Genomic DNA, 23447 nt, shown 5'->3' with positions numbered 1-23447 from the left:
AATAAAAATTAACCTCATGTCGAACCGAAACCCACATGATATCGATGCTTCCCTGGAACACAAAAGTAGATATTTAGCAGAATGTCCGAGCTGCTTTTCTGCCATTCTTTCAGTGTTTTAAGGCGAGACACATCGTTTTTTTTTTTTTTTTACTGGTCAATTTTGAGATTTTAGGATATTTGTCTTCAATAACATGTCGTCTTTCAGACTTGTGGTGAAAAAAAAGTCCGAAATACACATTTAGGTCTTTATTTTACTACACTTTGTCTGTTTGCGTCTGTAGATTTCTCATAAATTCAACAAAAGTTGGCGTTCTTAATCAACACACTGCTCCGCGATCTCTGTCTGCTCCGTCATCACATGCACCGCTGGAAAGCTCTCTCTCTCCTGTACAATGCTGTCGGATCTAAATATGGTCATTTCCTTTTTATCAGCAACCAATCGTGAAAGTAAAAGGGCTGAATGTGCAATCTCATTGGCTGATGATAAATCTTTAAAGCCCGTTTTCTCAAAATCTCCACTTCAGTATCACCGATATACACCAAACTCTCCAGTCTTGTACCTAGTTATATTATGAAGACATTTACAGTGGGATTTGTAAATATATTATTCCTAGCCTGATTTAAATAACATTTTATTCCAAAAAACATGGCATTTTTTTAAGGCTATTGTCAGTATATTCTGATTTACAGGATAACAAAAGTAGATATCCATAAAACCCTCTGTAATTTTTTCCCCATCTAATATGTGAACACAATGAAAAAATTATTTTGAACCTGGCTTTATCCAATACTCAGATTTTGTTTTTTTAAATATATGCAAATTAGTGCATATTTAATTAGATATTGCCTAATTTGCATATTTAAACATTCATTAAAAATCCTTTAAAGGTGCAGATATGACAATATGCAGATTTAAATATATCAGAGCTGATTTAACACAGATGAGGATATTTCTTCAGAATAAATTATATTTACAGCACACACACACCAAAAACATTCCGGACAAGCAACTTTTTTACTTGGACAAGTGAATGAAAGATTTACTTGTTCAAAGGACAAGCACATGAAAAGGCTTAATGTCGAGCCCTGAGTGAGTCGGAGTTGATAGCAATGACAAAGTGCCAAGGTTATTATTCACCTTATTAGGGCTAAGGGCTATGGTTAGGATAACTCAAGGGCTAGGGTTAAGATGAGGACAACTGAAACTCAACTCGACACTACAAAAAAAACATAATTGACAATGACAATAGGCCTACTTAATGATAACAATTAAACATTAGTGTACCTAATATATATGATGGGTGTGACAGTGTCACACTTATACCTTATAGTAAGTAGTAAGTGGTGCTTTACATACCCCGCCCACCCCACCACACCCCCCAAAAAAGGGCTGCTGCTTGATGTCGTGATGGTAGTAAAAAATATTGTGGAGGTGGTAAAAAAGGTAGTAAATTCATCTCTATGATTCCTGCCATATACCCTGCTACTGGTGTAATGATGTAATTGATACAATTGTTATTTGAAGCGTCAAGTTACTTTCAAAAGGTGATTTACTCTATTTTGATCGCTACTGTAAACATCAGTGTTTTTATCCGAACCATAAACTTTGATCCCAGAACTTCTGTGATTATAAGAATATGGTAGATTGCAGTCTTTTAAAGGGGTCATCGGATGTAAAATTCACTTTTATATGGTGTTTGCATATAAATGTGTCTTTGCAGTATACAGTTTACTTATAAAACTGGTGTTGGGGAGATGATGCACTTATTTATCTCTTTCATAAATCCTTAAGTCATTTAGAGACCCCGGACGGCACAGTCAGGATTGCATTCTTTGACTTCTCTAGTGCCTTTAACACTATTCAGCCTTCACTACTACGAAGCAAGATGGAAAATGTTGGAGTACATCATGGTATGGTGAACTGGTTAACTGATCATCTCTCTAATACACCACAGTATGTGTCTGGATGCAGGACTGTGTGTCTCGGGTAGTGAAGTGCAGCACTGGAGTCCCTCAAGGAACGGTTTTAGGACCATTTTTGTTCACTTTTTATACATCTGCTTTTCAATATAACTCTAAATCTTCATCTCCAGAAATGTTCTGATGATTCTGCAATAGTTGGCTGTATAACGGACCACGATGAGAGGGAATATAGGGAGCTAATAAAGAGTTTTGTGGACTGGTGTGAGAGAAACCAGTCTCAGGCTAAATGCTAGTAAGACAAAGGAAATTGTGGTTGATTTTAGCACTTCCTCAGCAAGTGGTACCAGTAGATTTACGAGAGTCAGAAGTTGAGATTGTAACAACTTACAAGTATCTGGGTGTATATTTGAACAACAAACTCAACTGGTCTGACAATACAATGCAAGTTTATAAGAAGGGTCAAAGTCATATTCATTTGTTAAGGCGACTCTTTGGGGTTTGTCGTGTACTTTAAGACCTCCTATGACTCTGTACCCAGCTAACGCAGAACGCTGGCACAACGTACCCAACCTTCTAACAACGTTTTAACAACATGGCCAAAAAGTTGCTATAACTACGTTGTGTGGTGAAGGTTGTTACAGCGTTGTCACAATGTTGACATTGAACCACCGTTCAGGGCCATTGCTTAAGGTTGTGCCGAGGGTGTCTGGACAACCACTGGACGACATATGTACTCGTCACTGCCCTGAAGCGCGACAATCAGCCTCTTAAATTTCAACTGACCATTGGGCCGTCTCTCGTTCTTCATCCATACGTGAGAATTGTGTTTAATTTACCTCAGCTAAATAAGATACAGTACAGGCCAAAAGTTTGGACACATTACTATTTTTAATGTTTTTGAAAGAAGTTTCTTCTGCTCATCAAGTCTGCATTTATTTAATCAAAAATACAGAAAAAAAAGAGTAATATTGTGATATATATTATTACAATTTAAAATAATTGGTTTTCAATTTATTATACTTTAAATTATCATTTATTTTTGTGATGCAAAGCTGCATTTTCAGGATCATTACTCCAGTCTTCAGTGTCACATGTGACATCCAGTCTATCACATGATCCTTTAGAAATCATTCTAATATGATGATTCACTATCAAAGTTCTTTTGTCATTATCAACAGTTCTGCTGCTTAATATTTTTTCATAACCTGTGATACTTTTTTAGGATACTTTGATGAATAAAAAAAGTAAAAAAAGAAGCAAATGTTTTAAAAATAGAAATCTTTTGTAACAACAATATCCACTACTGGTCAGTCATTTTTTTTTTCTTTTTTTGAAATAAATCAATATTTTTATTCAGCAAGGATGTGATAAAAAGTGATAAAGAAGATTTATATTATTAGAAAATATATTTTTATTTTGAATAAATGTTGTACTGATACATCTTCTGATGCGGACCAGGGCACATCATCAGTGATGTATCCTGAGGTCATCGGGTGTTTCGGGTCTCTCGAACATCAGACACCCTCACTCAGGCGACCCAGCTGAGGTTGATCAAGCCTCAGCTTGTGCCCTGGCAGCTCAACCACGGTTCCGCTCTCTTAATCCAGAGCCACCTAGAGGCTTTCTCCGCTGCCTCTGTGCTGTTACAGATGGCTCTTCTCCTCCTTTCGCCTGTGATGCCGAGTGCAGTATATGCCCTGCAGAGGGACTGTCCAGCAAAGCCTCTACAGGCAAGCACCTTGCCTTCCAGCCTTGTTCGTGGCAGTCGCTGACTGGTACCCCTTTTCCACCAACAAGAACCGGGTGCTGGTTCAGAGCTAGAGCTATTGCCAGTTCGGAGTTGGTTCGACTGACGAGCTTACTAAGAACCGGTTTGCGTTTCCACCGGCCAGAGAGCCACAACAGAGCTATATCTTACGTCACTGCATACGTATCACGTTGCCCAGCAACGCTAGTACGGCAGCGCCAAACACAAACACACCAGACTTGTTCGAGATGCATCGGCTTCTCGCAGAACGATCAGCACATGAAATCAAAGCGATCAAAAAGCACAAGGAGTCGTATGATCTCCAAACACTCCCGCAGCTCTGATCGGTCCACGCTGCTCCGATGCATCTCGAACAAGGCATCAACAATAATAGACGTTGCGTTACTATGGATGCTCATGGGTTTGCGAAAATAAATCGGCATCCAAACACGGCGAATCCAACGCGTTCGTGCAGCTCGCCGTAACTTACATAGACGGATATTATAATCGAGCTGCTATTAGCTCGACTAGCTGCTATTTAAAAATGGCGGTCACAAGTTTCTCTTCAGTCTTGTTGGCCACGGTAACCCCGCCCCCAGCCTCTGACGCAAGCGGTTCTTTCTTGGCTCCGTTCTAGACCCTGCAATGATTTGGTGCTACTTAAGAACCAGTTTTACTGGTTCGGAGCTGGTGCTTTGGCGGTGGAAAAACAAAGAACCGATTTGAAACTAGGCTCTGGCTCCGAACCAGCACCAGTTCTGCCTTGGTGGAAAAGGGGTATAAGTCCTGATATTTCCCCTTTTTCCGCTCAAAGGCCTCCTCCATTCGCTCCTCCCATGGCACGGTGAGCTCCAGCATTACAACATTTTTTGTTGCCTCAGATACCAGGATTATGTCAGGTCTGAGTGAGGTCTTGACTACATGGGGAACTTGAGCTGCTTGCCCAGGTCTACTGACAGCTGCCAGTCCTGTGCAGTTTGGAGAAGCCCTGATGTTCCTTTCTTTGTTCCTGGCTTTTCTCCGGCTCTAATGAAGCTGATGGTTTGCTTCCTAGGTCTGGACTTTTGGCAGATGGAAACAGCACTAGAGATGCTCTCTGCGATAGTCTTGAGCACCTGATCATGACGCCAGCGGTATCGGCCTTCCCCCAGAGCTTTTGGGCAACAACTCAATACGTGCTCAAGGGTCTCCTTGTTCTTCAGGCAGAGGGGGCATGCTGGTGATTCGGTCAAGCCCCAGCAGTGCAGATTGGATGGGCTGGGAAGAACATCATAGACCGCCTGGACCAGGAACTTGATGCGGTGTGGTTCTGCCCTCCACAGGTCAGTCCACGAGATCTTCCTCTCCATAACTTGCTCCCATCTAGTCCATGCGCCTTGCTGTCTCATCCCCACTGCTCTGCTGGTCCTCTCCTCCTCCACAGCTGCTCTGACTTCCTTCTGAACCAGTTGCCGCCGCTCCTTCCCCCGCGCTTTGTCATAACGGGGGGCTGTAACGGCTCCTAGTCCAGCCCTTCCTCTGGCCACAGTTCCCACAAGGACTCCATGGCGCAAACGGGACTCTGCCTGCTCCACTGCCACCTCTGCTCTCCACTTCCTGCCGAATGCAGTTCTTTTTAACCTTTTATTCATCAAATATATTAGGCAGCAGAACTGTGTCCAACACTCATAATAAATCAGAATATTAGAATGATTTCTAATGGATCATGTGATAGACTGGAGTAATGATCCTGAAAATTCAGCTTTGCATCACAGAAATAAATGATAATTTAAAGTATAATAAATTGAAAACCAATTATTTTAAATTGTAATAATATATCACAATATTACTTTATTTTTAAATTTTTTTTTATTTTTGATCAAATAAATGCAGGCTTGATGAGCAGAAGAAACTTCTTTCAAAAACATTAAAAATAGTAATGTGTCCAAACTTTTGGCCTGTCTGTACGTAATTATTCAAACACAACCTACAGCTTCCTTGTCTAATGTGACATTTATTTGAACAACTTCTGGTCAGGTATGACAAATATTTAATAACTTTATGCCAAAAGTATGAAGCCAAAATGACTTTATTGATGAGTAATTCATTTCAGCGCGTAGCCTAGGCTACTTGTTGCACGTTAATGCTTTTTCCTTTTTTTTGTTTCGGAAACGCACAGAGAAACGATGTTAGTAACTGCTCGCACAACTGTTGATTATTCCTTTCATTTGTCATCTCATTCGTTTCTTTGCTAAATGTTCTCATGTCTTCTCATGCTGGTTAACATTAATCCACTCCCTGTTTTGTTTTCTCACAAATGTATGACTTGTGGAAGTGCAATTTGATTACCATGTGCAGTTTTAATAAAGTTGAATTAGCTAACCTTCTATGTCATTTTTACTCTTCAAAGTGTACACTTGCAGATGTTGATTATAATGAATTTACTGTTAGGCCCATAAATAATAATAATAGGGATAAACAATATTTAAAATGAATATAATTTTTTTAACATATGACTATTAAAAATGAACCACAAAACATGCTAAATGGGGATTTCTATATCTAGCATAAAAAAATGGCCAGAACGTCGTCTCTCAGTTGCTGAATGTCGTGCAACAATACAGCCCTGGCGCTGGCGCGTCACGCAACAATACAGCCCTGGCGCGTCGCGCAACAATACAGCCCTGGCGCTGGCGCGTCGCGCAACAATACAGCCCTGGCGCGTCGCGCAACAATACAGCCCTGGCGCTGGCGCGTCGCGCAACAATACAGCCCTGGCGCGTCGCGCAACAATACAGCCCTGGCGCTGGCGCGTCGCGCAACAATACAGCCCTGGCGCGTCGCGCACAAGCAGGAAGGAAGTCGACCGGAAGTTGAAGCCGGCCGCGTGCCACCATCTTGTAGCAGAACTTTACCTGCTGTTAGCATCCCATTGACTCCCATTCATTATGGTGTCACTTTGACAGCGAATAACTTCACATCTTAGGCGTTTAAAGAAACACGACAATGTATAAAATGCTCCATTACCTTGTAGCTTATGTTATGGCCCCGTAGAAGCAGTTTTTGTAAAAGTAGGCTAACGATTGCGTCATAGCCATGCGACTCTCTGTCGCACAGTATAGAGATTACTGTATGGACAGGAGGAGAAGCTCGCGGGCAATCGGGGAGACGTGGAGGCAAAATGACAAAATAATTAATCAGAATACCTAGCAAAAGTTTCTCCTGCTCCTAGCTCATGGACACCTCCTACTCACACTCTCCGTCTCTGCAAGTTTCGGAAGGGAATGATTCAGATTTCTCATGCCACAGCCACTAGAAGACAGACGGGTTGCTCACGTCACATCTACGTCGTCAAGCTCGGTTTGAGTCTGCGCGTCAGGAACGGAAGTCCTTAAAAATTGCTAAAAATGGGCTTCACTTGTCTCAATTGAGTTCCCATGAGATGGCTCTGTCCACTTCTTATACTGTCTATGGTCGCGCAACAATACAGCCCTGGCGCGTCACGCAACAATACAGCCCTGGCGCGTCGCGCAACAATACAGCCATGGCGCGTCGCGCAACAATACAGCCATGGCGCGTCGCGCAACAATACAGCCCTGGCACATCGCGCAACAATACAGCCATGGCGCGTCGCGCAATTCTACGTTGTTACAATGTTGCGAGCACGTAGACAGCGACGTTGCCATAGCAGAGATGCAACGTGCCAGAGACGTTACCACAACACAAATGTGTTTGCTGGGTAGTCTCTGCTGTGATCTTCTACTCTGTCACATGTTGGGGAGGGGAGAAGAATAAGTTAAATAAACGTATAAAGACGTCTGTCGTGGGGAGTGTGTTACTCACCTTAAAGGATATCAAATGATTGGTAAACATTCTCTTATGATGAATCATGATTGTCATCCTCTTGATGAAATAGCTCTCTGCTTTTGTGAGTCCCTACAGCTCAAGATTAATTCATCCCCGCTGTTACAAGGAGCGTTTGAGGAAGTCTTTTTTCCCAAACGCAATTAGTGTGTTATACAAGATGACAGCTATTTTTTATTTAGTTGTATATAATCATAACGCTTTGAGAAATTGATACTGGAGAACAAGACTTGTTGCTGTTGTGAATGTTGTTTGTTTCTTCATTGTATTGTTGTGCTGCTGTGACGTGTACATTTCCCCCTGGGGGATTAATAAAGTTTATCAATCAATCAATGCACCTTTAAGTAATCAAATGTAAAATGTGACTTTATCTCACTGGTAAACTCTCTCTTCTTGTGTGTGTGTTGTTGTGCAGGTGTGTCCGGTGTGTTCAGCGATGCCTTGGGGCGACCCCAGCTATAAGAGCTCAAACTTTCTGCAGCATCTTCTCCACCGGCACAAATTCTCCTATGACACATTTGTGGTGAGGAGGCGTATACTTTACATTTATATATCCTTCGTTTTGTATTCTAACGCTGTCCTGCTTTCTCCTGCCTACATCTGCAGAAGAGAGGGAACCTCGTACAAAACCTCATCGCAAATAAAACAGCAGTTCAGTTTCTATGTTTAATGAGATTCAACCAAGGAGAGCAACTCCTTCCTGATCAAGTGAATATGTGCTGTTTACATTTCACCCCAAATTACATAGTAAAAATATAAGATATTTTGCATACAGAAAATTAGGAATCTTTTTTTAGGACAATTAAGGTAGCATATTGTGACATTTTTATGACAATTAAGCATATTTTACCCTTCAAAATGTTAATTACTGTACTGCATAGCTGGACATGTGTTTGTTTATTATTATTATTTTTAATCCCCACTATTCTCACTATTGTATTTTAATGCAAGTTGTACTTTACAACTGAAATGCAAAAATGTATAATTTGTCGTTTAACCACGATGGTTAATGATGTCACACAGGTGATGGAGAAATAACTTATTTTAATGAATCTTTTTGAGATTAATGCTAGATTATTTTTGGACATGGCCTCTGAGGACCAACTCTCATTTTTCTCAGTCACTTTTTCTTTTTCTTTTTTAGATTTTCAGATTCAATCAACCATACAACTATGGTTTCGGGAAATGATCATGCATTTATATGCATATTTACCAATTTCGCAATTTCCTATTGTGCTTGAAAGGACAAATACACACACAAATATATCCAACTTTTAATTTTAGTGAGTATTCATTTGACAGTCGGTTATGTCTTAAAGGTATAGCGGAGGATGTTTTACTTCCTGGTGGGTAGTCTAAACTATTGGTCCTCCTAATTGTCAATCATTCTGGTGAATCAATCAAACTTTTCAAAAAGTGGAGAGGGCGGGTCTTATCTAAAATTTGGAAAGATCCTCCGCTATACCTTTAAGTGAAAGGAAACGGTTGGAAGAAAATCGTATCATTGGATCCGTGGATTGGTTCTTAAAGTGACAGTAGCCTAATAAACCTGCTGCTGTCTGTCATTAATGTTACTTAAAACAACAAAAGACAAGGAGAAAACATCACTTATTGCTCTTGGCTGAATAACTTTAGTAGCTTTAATGAGGAAGACTATTTTACATGCGATTACTTAATTCAATTTCTGTAGGTATTAGAGCTGCACCATTAATCGTTAAAAGACCACAATCTCAATTAAAACATCTAAATGATCTCATTCCTAAGACGATGGTACTGCCACTAAGCCTGTGAAAGCATTTATCCTGTATAGGTATGAAACGGCTTCACCAGCAGTCTTTTCAAACACAGTATCGTTATTTATGTATTACAAATATTCATATTATCACAGAAGTACTGGGATAAAAGTTTATAGTTCAGATATAAACACTGATGTCTACGGTAGCGATCAAAAATAAAGTAAATCACCATTTGACTGTAACTGGACTTGTTGTTTTTCTCTGTTTGTGAACGCAGGATTACAGTATTGATGAGGAGTCAGCACTGCAGGCAGCACTGACCCTCTCATTGGCCGAGAGCTGAGAGTCTGACATCATATCCTGTTACACAAACGCAAAGATGTGAAGGATCTTCTCGCCTGTCTTGTTTTAGGCTCAATGTTTTCATTGTTTCTCTGTATTTCCTCTCACTCTACCTCTCTTCTGGTCTATATTTCTGAGCTACGCTCCAGCTTGATCCTGAAGTAGCTTTAGTTCCATCGCCACCATCAAACCAACAAAAACAGTGATGTATGCAAAAGGTCAGACAAAGGAATAGATAAATATCACCATGCTTGTTCTTGCTGTTCTTCCTGTTGTTTTCTATCCAAACATGAAGTGAAATCGAGTACGGAGGGATCAGCGCCACGTTATCTGAATTATTAAAACCATGTTGGGGTTTGCTGTCCTCGTGATGAACTCTCATCTTTAGGCAATACCAATACAGAAACGAGAGAACGAGAGACTCATTATCACTCATGTCATCATTTAAGGAATGCTGAAAACCATCCGCCCTTTTTTTAATCAAGAGTTGATGTGAATACTTGCACTCGTCACAGTTTTCTACATGTCTGAATTCTAGTATCGTTGTTCTTTTATAGTTCAATAACAGAATATTGACCGACAGAACTGCATATACTCTGCTCTTAACTTGCTACAGTAATATTTTCTAAGAAGCATCGGATAAGATTAAAGTTTATATTTTTGGAAAAAAGTTTCCGTTTCAAATGGTGCACTGATAATAAGACGGCGAGCTTCTAGAGATGTGCTGAAGCGTTTGATCTGTTCATCTGCATCACTCACTAGTGCTGATTATTATTTACGAGTTCAGGAATCGTGACGTGAATTCAAGTGGTTTGGTTGGAATAAAAGGGATGCGTTTGGCAAGCTTTTTTTGCATATATCTCATCAGAGAATTATGGGAAATGTCATTTTGTATTTAACGATCACCAAAATGGACAGGTTAATTGGCATGATACCCCTGCTGGTAGTTGCTGTAATTACACCCTGTGCTTTTTAAAAGCACCTTTTTTCCATTAACGGCCATTAGAAAATGTGATGTGAAATTCCGATGTGACTTGAAGGCAGAATTGATATAGAGAAACTTGAGAACGTCCAATAGACTGTACAAAAAGATGGACAAAGTGTCTCCCACTTCCTTCCACGGTAGAAAAATGAAGCCAAAATATCCAAGAAACGGTCATTAATTTATAGCTTCAAATAAATATGAACATCAGAAGGTATGTTGTTTCGATGGGGGAAAGACGTCAGTACACACCGTTTTTCAAGTTCAAGTCTACCGACGTTAATCTACTAACTCTCCTGACTGCTTTGTCGGACAAAATGGCGGATTCGGTGGATGGCGGATTATGATTGGTTAGATCGCCTGTCAATCAAACTCCCTGGGAAGGGACAATTGGAGCCGGAGTCTGCGCAGCATTAAATAACTAACTAAACCCAAACTTATTGGAGAAATGAACACTTGAACATACGTCAGCATGATGAGAACTACCTAAAATGACAGAAACCATATTCGAGAAAAAAATTATTTGAAGTGTAATTGTCCCATTCGATTACATGGAAATGAGGCGGGGTTTACAACCTATACTGCAGCCAACCACCAGGGGGCGATCGAAACGTTTTGGCTTCACTTTTTTCAGGGTGTGGAAGTGGAACAGTGTGCAGATTCCTTTTCTTGTCGTTTACTACTACTGATAGTGGGGTTCAGTACTCTGTACATGTTGAATCAAAGCCTATGAACGTTGTAAAGGAGCACTGATGCATTGGTGTGATAGGCTTAGGCATGTGTTACAGGACTCTAATGTCTCCACTATGCAGACATACCCAAGTATTCTGTTCCTTTCCCTGTTCTTCTCAGCCACAGAGTGTTATATATGCCTGGAGCTGAGCGAAACATGCTCTACACAAGTACACTAATGTGAATGTTTGGCCAAAGCACTGGGGAAAGTCCCTTTGTATGTGCTTAACCTGATGCTTGCTTTACTTTCTTCAATCAACGAAGCATTCAAATATCTAAAACCAATGTTTTCTTAAGCCTGGGTCAGACTACAGGAGTTTTAGGCCCTGATTATCCTCCCGACAATCTGACGAAAAATCTGCGCTGTTGCAACTCGACTGCCAAACCTGGGGAGAAATTGATGCTAACTCTTTTGTTTACATGCGCTTCCCCGTGAGATCATGTGAGGTGCATCATAATCTTAATATCTTGTAGTGTGTGCTTGTTTGAGATTTGAGAGTAGACAATCTGTACAGATTCTCCTCGTGTGCGTGATGCATAATCATAATTGGTTAGGGTTTTAAAACTCCTAAAGCCTGAGCCCATCCTGAGGAGTATTCAGAAATGTTGTTGTTATTACTCAAGAATGCATTAGTCACATTTAAATTTCTGTGCTATTAAACTGGATGTTTAGTGTCTTGCTATGAACATGTTGACAGTTTAACAGACTTTAACTAACTTAACGCAACGATATTCTTAATCAAACAGTCTACCGTATTTGACATGAATGAAAACCCTAGAAGAAAACTGTTTATGCTAATTAGGGATGCACCGATAAGAAAATTGTCCAATGCCGATAACCGATAATTCTTTATATTTGAAAGCCGATAACCGATATATTGGCGAATAAATCTAAATCTATAATTTTTGAGAGCCTGATTACAAAAACAAAAGTCTCATCATTAAAATGTCTCAAGCACATAATTGTAATGTTCTCATGATAACTTTATGTAGCCGATATGACAGACTTGTGCTGCACATGTTGCACTTTACTGTATTTTCCTTTTTTTTAAGTGATTCCAATCATATTTCAAGCAATTACAAACCCATCATGTTGAACAGTGCGCATCTGAAGTGTCTCAGAAGAAGGAAATAATACATTATTTATCAGATTTAATATATCAGCCAAATTTTCTTATTGGGCGGATAATTATAAAATAAAAAATGAACATATATCAGCCGATACCGATATGGTGGCCGATATATCGTGCATCCCTTATGCTAATGTCTGCTAAATCACTCCTGTGTTATGAATTTGGCTCATTTCGAGAAACACAACGTGTGAAATTGAGCTTGCATTGAATCATTTGCGTTCATGTTCTTGTGTAGAGTATGTTCCAGATCTACAAGCTCGTGCTCCAAGCTTCAGTTTGCTGGATTTGTGTGATACTGGTGCATCATTTCCCATTTGATACAGCTTTGATAACTCTACCGGATACAGTGTTTTTGATATATATATTTAGAGCCAGTCGTGGCGGAAGAGTTGAAGACCATTAGGGCTGCTTGGAAACATTTGTTTTTGAAATTAGCAACTTTAAAAAAAAATAAGATGATGTGCTTTAACTTGTGATTCATTTCTGTGTTGATAAACGGTGTGTTTGTTTAATCTGTCGCGATAAGAGTCATTGTGATTATCTCCAGTTTGTGAACCACTATTTTAGCAAGGTTAAGCGTGTCACAATCATCATCTAATCGGAAACTCTCAGACCAGGAATTAAATCGGCAGTGTTGGGTGTAGCGCATTACAAGTAACGTGAGTTATGTAATCAGATTACTTTTTCAAGTAACGAGTAATCAGATTACCTTTTCAAGTAATGAGTAAAGTAATCAGATTACCTTTTCAAGTAATGAGTAAAGTAATCAGATTACTTTTTCAAGTAACGAGTAATCAGATTACTTTTTCAAGTAACGAGTAATCAGATTACGTTTTCAAGTAATGAGTAATCAGATTACTTTTTCAAGTAACGAGTAATGAGTAATCAGATTACTTTTTCAAGTAATGCGTAATGCATTACTTTTCAATTTAAAGCAAAATATCAGTTACTTTCTCAAACCAATGTTTGAAAAAGTGTTTTCCCATTTAGTATTCCTCAAAATGAATAAAAACTGTGAAACGCAAACTCCAGATATTACGCAAACCTGCAATAATTAAATGCTAAATTACACACAAATATACTTTATGCATTTAATCTCACTTTATTAACCAATGTCTTTGCTGCTGACTCTCAATGATCCAATTCAGCCATACTTATTATCAAAAATGACTTTAGATAAACACATTTATGAGGAAAAAGTAACGCAACGCATTACTTTACATAAAAAGTAATGAAATAACGCAATTAGTAAAGCAATATTGTAATGCATTACTTTTAAAAGTAACTTTCCCCAACACTGTAGATCGGTCTGATTTCGGTAATGGTCTGTGGAAAGTGACTCAACATGACTTGGGGGGAAAAAAGGAACATTTATGAACTTCTATAAATGTCCTGCTGTCGGTTTCTAATCATTTAGAAAGTTTATTGTGTAATCACTTAGAGTGATCATTCCTGTATGGTTTTCTTAAAAGCCATCATAGAGTTTGTATTGATTTCTTTAAGAATAGCGCCGTGTCCTAATGGCATGACATGCATCTCTCTTCTGTGCAAATCTGAGTTTTTGAGGATGATATCAAAGTTGAGACGGTAATTTAATAACATTTTACACTTTCTGACAGATTTCTTCGCTGGAAACGTGTGACGTCTCATTAGGACACGGTGTTATTTGTCATTTGTCTTTTGATGTACATTTGTACTGAATACGGGGCCATTTATAATGTGTAAGGCCTTCTGGGTAATGTTGGGAATGTCCTTGTTGGTATTTATTAAGAGGCCCGTTAAGAGGCTTATACATTCATAGTATAAGTGATGACTTTATTCTTCTTTTGTTTTATGGTTAAATTGTACATAAAATGGCAGGACTGCCACGTTTGGTTCGCTGGCATACGTTGAGGTTTGGATTAAGGTGCGATCACCTTTCTGCGAGGAAGCATGTTAAAAACATTGCACTTTAATTAACTCAAATGTCTTTTGATGATCGAGTAGGAATTTTGTTCCAGTTATTTAGTAATTCACTGCCAAATGTATTTGACAAGAGGCAGATGAAGTTGTCATTGTTCATGTCATTGTTGTGTGGAAAAGGTTGGGCAAGTTCAACTAAACATTTTCAGAAACGCTTTTCAGTAATTGATAATATTGTGTTGTTATTATATAAAAAAATAAATTAAAAAAACTAACTTAACAAAACAGAAGTAAAAACTGAAAGATTGCCTCCTGAAAATGTGTTCACTGTATTTGATGGCAATGTGTTTCTGATGGGCTTTTACATGGTGTCGGTATTTAATGGTCTTGCTCTGAAAGAACGATATTGAGGAGTAGAAAGTAGAAAAAGACAACTGTTTCCCAGTATCTCAATGTTTTTACGTTTTTTTTGTTTGTTTTTTTGAGTGTCTAAATATATTGCTCAAACAATATTCATGTGCACAGCTGTAGCATAGTATGTAATTTTTTTTTCTTTTTTTTTTTCTTTTTTTAAGTGAAACTTTTGATATTGTACAACACAGCTCTCCAAGTCCTGATAACCTTTGGGAATGACCTTAAAATGTATATTTTTCACTCTTTTTGTATATTGTAACATCAATGCACACTGTCACATAAACATACAGGACTTCTGCATTTCTTGTGTTTGTTGACGGCTCTCCAGAAGAACAGCGGATGGCTTGTGGTGTGTGTGTATATAAAGGAGAAATGAAACCCTCTTAAGGACTCGACGGGTTACTGCAACTTTCTGGAATATGTTGAAAGCGTAATTGCTTGAGAAGGAAACGTGCCAGACTCTCGGACATGTCATGGATTGACCAGAGAAGCGGTGTGTTTGTGCTGCCACAGGCAGAGGGCGCCATCGGTGCCTCCAGTGTTTGTGTGTCGGCTATAATAACAGTAATAACAATGCTGATGTTAATGATGGTGTGCATTTATGAAGCTGTAATACTGACTGAGGTTTAATAAGACACTTAGTGTATTTGTAGCAGTTTTCCCCTTAATAAAAACACAGATGCACCCATCTTTAATAGCCTTGTCCTTTGCTGGAAACACTTTCTGCACAAACGATTTGGGGGATGAAAGCGGTCCTTGAATTTTACCATTTAATGAATGTTTTTGTTACGTAAACATTAAAATATGAAGAAGAAAAAAATGCTTTTATTATTTCTGCAAGTTGCAAGTTTTTTTTTTTTTTTAGTTGATGTACAAAAGAATTCATAAACTATATAGATATTTAAAAAACTAAAACTAATAAAGAAGTTTATTTATTAGAAAACTAAAAAAGTTTGACAGAAGAGAAAAACACATTTATAAAAACTTAAATTTTTTAATTCAAAATTACAAAAATGAAAAACGGAAAAGATTAAAAATAAAAACTATAATAGTATACAATACTGCATTCATTATAATTGATTTTAATCATTTACATTTTTTTTATCTAAAGTTGCATGTATGCACAACAAGAAAAATAATTGTATTTTTATTATCTAACATTAGCAAGTCGTGAGCTTGGGCTGAGCGATTAAACTATCGCAATATCATTTTCCTCTATAAAACAATAACAAAAGTTTGATTAGTGGTTCATTTTACTAAAACTCAAACAGTCTGAATATTTACATCCTACTAGCCTATATAAATAATGAGCTTGTTACTCTTTTTTACCGATGTTACTGTTTTTGTTATTGAACACAGATTTACATCTAAACTCAAACTACTGTCAAATGAGCATTTCTAAGAGACAAAACATGTTTTATTATTAACATTACAGCCTGGAGATACGCGTCAGGACACACAAACTCATGATTCACGACAATATCATCCGTTAGAACATGCAGACACTGAGAAATTAATTCTTCTATGAAGATATTTATTTTGCTGAGGGAAAATGACTGGTAAAGTGTAAAGAATTCAAAAACGTGTTCATCATGTTCTGACCATAAAGATAGTTTTAAACCACAATTAACGCTCCGTTTCTACAGATTTCACTCAGGAGCAAAAAATCTGCCTTAAACTTTATAGAGAGAAAGATTTGATATTTATCGGGATAGTTATCGATATTGACTGATATGAGACATTTTATTGTGATCATTGTTTTAGGCGTATCGTATGGCCTATAGCTGACAAGTGCACAAACACAAGAGACGATGTCCCGACTATCTCAGAGGTCAAAGGGCACGATGTGAAATGCAAACGCAGTGATCAACCAATGAACACGATGCAAACGTCCAGCTGTGGGACCAGTAAACGCACCTGTTCTGGGGAACGTGTTCTCCACAACAAGTGGACAGATATAACCGAGGGAACAAGTGCAACACATTACTGTCATGCGCTGTGTGTGTCAGCGGCTCGCAGGAGCTGGATATTAATACACACACAACACTCAGTGTGGAAAATATTCTGTAAATCTCAGCGGCTGGCCTCCTGCATCTGCTGGATGGGCTAAATATAGACCAGCTTCGCCTTAACACTGGGTAAAATTAGTCCATGGAAATGTAATAGTGTGCCACTATTATAAAAATAAATAAAAAGATTTCCTCATGTTTATGCCAGAAGAATTTATATAGTCTTTGCATGACATCACAGAAATATCAAATGATGCATGTTTACATTTCACTTCTGCTTATAAATGACTATTCTGAACTTTTTGTACAGGTTTCATTCTGGATGAAAACAAATCAGTCTGTGCTTTTTATCATGCATGAGAAGATCCTTATAAATGCTGTACCTGAAATGATATTCACACAACGCCTTGGCTCTGACGATCGTGTTGCACACTTTTCTTTCGTGTTGATCATTTCTCCACTGCTTTGCCATATTTGGTATGTGTTTTATTTCAAATTGACCCGCCCATTAATGGCACGTAAAAACAAACTGATTCATGATTTAGTGTTTTTTATGTAGGAGACTTATTCGTTATCGCAGACAGTAGCGTGTGGTTTTAGACCAGACTTAAGCTTCTAGCAAGTCGTAAGTCTGGTTATGCGAAACTAATCAACCCCCAATTTCAGTTTCAGAAGAAGCGTTCTGCACGATTCCTCCTTGAGATGTATGAACGTCAAGCATAATCCTCTCCAAAGTGTGGAACTATGAATGATGACTTGGTTCTGCTTTGGAACAAAACATGTTAAATGAATACTTTCAAATCACATGAACTCTTTTCTCACTCAAACACAACCAAAACAATTCATTTTGTCAAGGATTCAAAGAGTCATCACTCAAAGGCACAGACAAGGGTCCAGAGTAAAATACAACACAAGGTTTTCTAAACTTTCAGATATTATTGATCACTAAACATTCACATACAGTAAGGATCCGATGTTAAGCAGTCAGTATGTGAACCCTATGAATGGCTTTAAAATGGATAACCTGGTGACTCCAATTTCGAGATGTTTCGCTTATATATTTAATCGCTTTAAATCAGGGCCGCTTCTAAATCCTTCTCAATAGGCAAACATTTACATTGTGTTTCTAAAAGGGACGTATACATTTGTGAAACCAGGCCTCTTCTGGACAATCATTCCAGCCCATCATTGGATACGGTAGTTGAGTTGTTAAAATTATATTTGTAACAATATTCTGATTGAAGTAATTGGTTAAATTAAAGTATTTGACATAAAAGTCGACACATACATCCAGGTGGCAAATATTACCTCTTTTGTTTTAGTGTGTTGCATCTGCAAACTCATGGATTACAGGTATGTTTCACTTTATTTCAGTATTCAACTGATAATGTAACTTTGCAACTACATGTCAACTAGCAGTCATTGGAGTATTAGTAGACTGTTAGGGTTCAGATTATCAGAGTTAGTTGACATGTAGTTGAAAAGTAACTTATAGTCAGTAAAATGTCTGTCGGGGAGCATTAAAATAAAGAGTTATCGGATATTAAGCACAGTCTACTAATACTATAATGACTGATAGATGACATGTAGTTGCAAAGTTACTTGTAGTTAATAGACTTCTTTTTCACAAGGGTCTGCAGAAGGACAAAATCATGGAAGTGAACTCTATGATCTCTTTATGAAGCAGAACCATTAAGAGGGAATAAATATTTTCAGAATACCGAAAAGTACCCCCAGGTTATTTTCTCATCATAAATCATGCTTTTTTATGCATCTAAAGATCCAGCTTAAACAACATGAACCTTTTCACGCATAGAGGTCACTACACTGGACAGCTATTTAAGCAGTTTTAATGGCATAGTTGCACATCGACCTCTACACTCTAATGCATCATCCTATACATTGCCACCAAGTTTTTTTCCCTTCTCCAAACCAAGACGGCAGTCAGAATTGCTCCAGAATATCAATCCATTCCTTCTGTCCTAGGAGACTTTTACAGGAAAATAAATAAATAATTGTTGTAGCACCAAACATCTAAGGAGTCATATTGGGAGGAAATTCACTTTAGTCGTTACATCAAAAAGTAATCTGATTACATTATGCAGGTTACCTGTAATGTTACTTTAGTCGTTACATCAAAAAGTAATCTGATTACATTATGCTGGTTACCTGTAATGTTACTTGTTACATCAAAAAGTAATCTGATTACATAATGCATGTTTCCTGTAATGTTACTTAACTATTTACTTGCACGTTACCTGTAATGTTACTTTAGTCGTTACATCAAAAAGTAATCTGATTACGTAACGCACGTTACCTGTAATGTTACTTAACTATTTACTTGCACGTTACCTGTAATGCTACTTTACTCGTTACGTCAAAAAGTAATATGTTTACATTATGCATGTTACTTGTAATGCGTTACTTCAATCCCTGCTCATTTTAGAAGAGATTTAAAACACCAGGGGCCTCATTTATAAAACTTTGCGTATGATTTGTGTCAGAAGTGGCGTACGGATGAAACATAGGACGTGCGTACGCACAGAAATATTAGGATTTATAAAACCGTGCGCACGCACATCCTACGCAGTTTTCCCTTAATAAATCACAATCAATTCTAAATGTAGCGCAGCTTTTGCGGCTTCATGTCACGCCCATAGTTGCCCATAAATAGTGCGTGAAACGCCCACAAGTTAATATTCATCGATTGCGAAATCATGGCAAACACAGAGAGGAAAACCAAGAAACGTAGCTTCACTCAATGTGAAGTAGAAATTATCGTTGGCGAGGTGGAAAAGAGGAGTAAAATGTTGTTTGGAGGGCACAGTGTGGGCATTATTACTAATGCCAAAAAGGCACTTGAGTGGCAAAAGGTTGCAGACGCCGTTAATTCTGCAGCCTCACAACCTCGACTGTGGCCGAAATAAAAAAGAAATGGTCGGACATCAAAGTCGATGCAAAAAAGCATCTAGCGCTCCATCGCCAGAGTGTGTCTGCCACGGGTGGGGGGAAGGGGACACCGGAGCTGACCCCTCTTAACTCATAACATGCCAATGTTATTGCAGAACATATTTCACTTTTCTTTTTGCAAATATGTGTTAATTTGCATTTCTGTTGTAATCTTCGTTTGATTTAGTTTGTTTAACACTGGAGATCGATCAAACGGGTGTTCGTGTAGGCTGTTAATTGTAAGACTTGCTTTGTGAAGTCTTCATGTTATTTATGAGAGGCAGTATTGCCATTTCTTTTACACAACGGTCTACAGTTTCACACACTTTCACGTGTTTCTTCCCTCTGACGACGGTGTCGCCATTTCTCATTTCACCCGTTTCTGTGCGTACGCCTGGGTCAGAGCTTGCGTGAAGGACCGCACATTTTCCCGTCAAGTTTGCTTTTTATAAATACCAATTATTGCGTAGAGAGCGGCGTGCCTTCTTTTGTGCGTACGCAACGTTTATAAATGAGGCCCCAGATCACGAGTTTTTCCACAGTCTGAAAACATCAATATGTTGGAAACTTTATTCCTTCATCGAAGCACGACCAGGAGGCTTGGGTTGTATCTTTTAAGCAGAAGAGATTTATTCTTCCAAGTCTATAGTTCATCAAGTCTAATCTAAAGTAACTTTACATGGTATCTTATAGGCATTTTAGGAGGAGGGACTTTTGGGGGTGGAGACCTTCCCTTTACAAAGTATGCAAATACAATATAGGCGTCAGCTCGTTACCAGAATTTCCGCAGCTCTGATCTCATCAGCATAACAGGGATCCAATCAGCCTGACTAGATCGCCCATACATTAACATTATCATATAGAGACAAAAGCACAGCTGTACATTGAGCTTAATGGTCATGCATAAGGACAAAGGGTGAGGGAGAGAGTCGTCTCAGGACTGGCAGGAATCTCATAACAGCTGCTAAACTTTCTCAGTTTATACTGGAATCTAAATTAAAACCTCAAATGCTAAAATCAGTATTCTTCACCGTGATGTTTATGTAAGGAAGCATATCTGAAATAGATTCTTAAATTTGTAATCCTTCAAATAGATCAATGTAGATTTCAGTCTGAGGTTTCCTCAGAGAGGAGCGCTACCCTACAAATGTGTCCTAATAAGAGTAAATCAACATACTCTGGTAGACTGGAGGAAGCGTGAGTGTTTTCTACAGTCTGATGTGTGTTTCCACAGATTCACCGGTTGTAGAGATCTTTGATGGAATCACGTCCTCATGTTCTGATATCAAAGACACCCGAAGTACAACTTGTATGAAGTTCTTCATCTGCTGGTTGAATGGGAACAAATCCTATTGTGTTTGCAATTAATAAAGCTGTACTATATATCTTTTTTTGTATATATTTTATCGTTTTCACATGATTTTATATAATTGTTGGCAACACTTTATTTTACAGTGTCCTTTTTACATGTTACATTACCATAGTAATAACAGTAGCCTAAATTATGCATAATTACATGCAACTAACCCTTAACCAAATCCCAATCCTACCCTAACCCTATAGTAAGTACATGTAGGTAATTAATACTACTCATTACTTAAATATATAATTACACTGTAACAACGACACCTTAAAATAAAGTGTAACCTAATTTTTTGCATTGGTTTGTTAAATACACAGTATTGATGTGCTATTACTGTATTATGTTCAATGCAGCATCTCTTCAGTTAAAACCAAAAATGCATGTTGTCCACTCAAGTGGACATCTGAAAATCTCTGAAAAAATATATGATACCAAAATTTAAAATTCAAATCTTGTTTTTCAGAGCAATAAAAACACATAAGAAATGAGGTGGTCATAATTCATGCATTAAAGGCTTAATTAACTGAAAATGTACCATAATATGTAGGCTTTGAAAATGCTGGGTTGGGTAATGCTTCAGAATACTATGACTTCAGTAATCAACGATGAAGTCTGGATGAATGTGAGCCAGGTGTTGTGTTGTGCACTGCTTCAGGCAGGGGGCGCCATGGCTCACTCCAGTAACACAAGCAAACCCTCGCTGTCCATCACAGGCTTTTCCTGGGTGAAGAATAGTAGAGCTTCTCATGCCTGTTACAGTTACCCATACAATTAAAGGGTCTATATGTAAGAATGTCAATGCATTAATCACTTTTTTATTGCCAATGTGTGAACAGCTTGTAACGAAAAAAAAAAAAAAAAAAAAACGAGACCTCCCCGACTTTCTAGGTTGTCTATGAAAGCCTGTCGATCGATTTTTCATTATTATTATTATTATTTGTGTGTGTGTGTGTGTGTGTGTGTGTGTGTGTGTGTTTATTCTGTTATTTAGAGGAAAGCACATATTTACATATTCATCTAAACGTCTTCTGTTTCTCAGCAGCCAATCGTCCCCTTGGAATTAGGTTCTATCTGCGTTCTGAGCAGTTTTGAGATATTGAGCTTTAAAGTTTTTGCATTCCATTCGACTGTGTAGAAAGAACCTTTTTATTTTCTAAATAAAAAGTTCCAAAATGTACACAACTTAAAAAACAACATCACATAATGTAAAGAAGTGGTCACAGAATAAGAATATGTGAATAACTAAATTTTGACAAAAATGTCAGATAGAACCTTATAATTCCAAGGGGACGCAGTGTTCCCGTATGGATGCAGTTACAGGACCGCATTTTTAGCACGCTTGTTTTTTGTGTCAAAAACCTGTTGAGTCTGTTCAGTAAGGAGCGTTCTGATTGGTGGATTATAAGCTCCTCGCAATTTGCTAAACAGAACATCCTCCAAAAAATATATTTATTAATCTTAACCTGTCAGGAAGGGCTCAAAAATACCACACAAAAATTCAAAGCAGTCCACGCACGTGTGACGATTTGCAAATGCAGATTCAACGATCCATAAATACATAAATGTGTGATGGAAATTAATTCAAGAACTTTATATTTGTAAGATGTATTTGTGTGAGCATTTGGGGAAATAGTTATGCTTTTAATTGTGCATTTATGAATTGTGTTTTGAATTTACGATTTGGATTTTGTTACTAAATGTGAATTGTGCTGTGCATTTATGAATTTTGTTTTGTAAATGTATTTTTTAGGCTGAAATGCATTGCATTGCGAATTTCCCCCTTATAGAAATCCCATCTCTTCTTTTGACAAACACTATACACACACACACACACACACACACACACACACACACACACAAATCTAAAGGTAAACCACTGAGTAATTTAACCTGAAGGTTTGTGGACAGTCTGTCAGCGACACGATCTTCTCTGACCCGTTTGTCTGAACATGTGGAGGCAGGGACAGATGGACAGATGTGACCCTGGATCACGTCACCAGTCTCGAGTCGCACGGGTATATCTGTGGCAATAGCCAACAATACATGGTCAAAATGATCGATTTTTCTTTTATGCCGAAAATCATGAGGATATTAAGTAGGCTAAAGATCATGTTCCATGAAAAATATTGTGTAAATTGTATACCGTAAATATATAAAACATGTATTGCTGTGAGTGAATGCAGCACAATCGCCAACATAAATGGACAATTTTAAAGGAGATTTTCTCAATGTTTCGATTTTTTTGCACCCTCAAATTCCAGATTTTCAATAGTCATATCTCGGCTAAATATTGTCCTATCATAACAAACCATACATCAAATCTAATTTATTCAGCTTTCAGATTATGTATAAATCTCCATTTAAAAAAAT

The 23447-nt window shown here is 38.1% G+C and overlaps 1 protein-coding gene across 2 annotated transcripts in view; it reads left to right on the top strand.

The window, feature by feature from the left end:
* The window catches only part of rnf166 (ring finger protein 166), a 37759-nt gene extending 23964 nt beyond the window's left edge, over positions 1 to 13795 (top strand). For both annotated transcript variants that reach the window (XM_082161050.1, XM_082161051.1), the window contains exons 5-6: positions 7931 to 8038; positions 9529 to 13795. In XM_082161050.1, the coding sequence (XP_082017176.1) occupies positions 7931 to 8038; positions 9529 to 9594 (174 nt within the window). In that variant the 3' untranslated portion in view covers positions 9595 to 13795. The remainder of the gene's footprint in view (positions 1 to 7930; positions 8039 to 9528) is intronic.
* The last annotated feature ends 9652 nt before the right edge of the window (positions 13796 to 23447 follow it).

This window comes from Leuciscus leuciscus, assembly GCF_965113295.1.
Source record: "Leuciscus leuciscus genome assembly, chromosome: 2".
In the NCBI taxonomy this organism is placed as follows: domain Eukaryota; kingdom Metazoa; phylum Chordata; class Actinopteri; order Cypriniformes; family Leuciscidae; genus Leuciscus; species Leuciscus leuciscus.
Note: the sequence above shows the minus strand (reverse complement) of the source record. Positions and strands in the feature narration are given on the sequence as shown.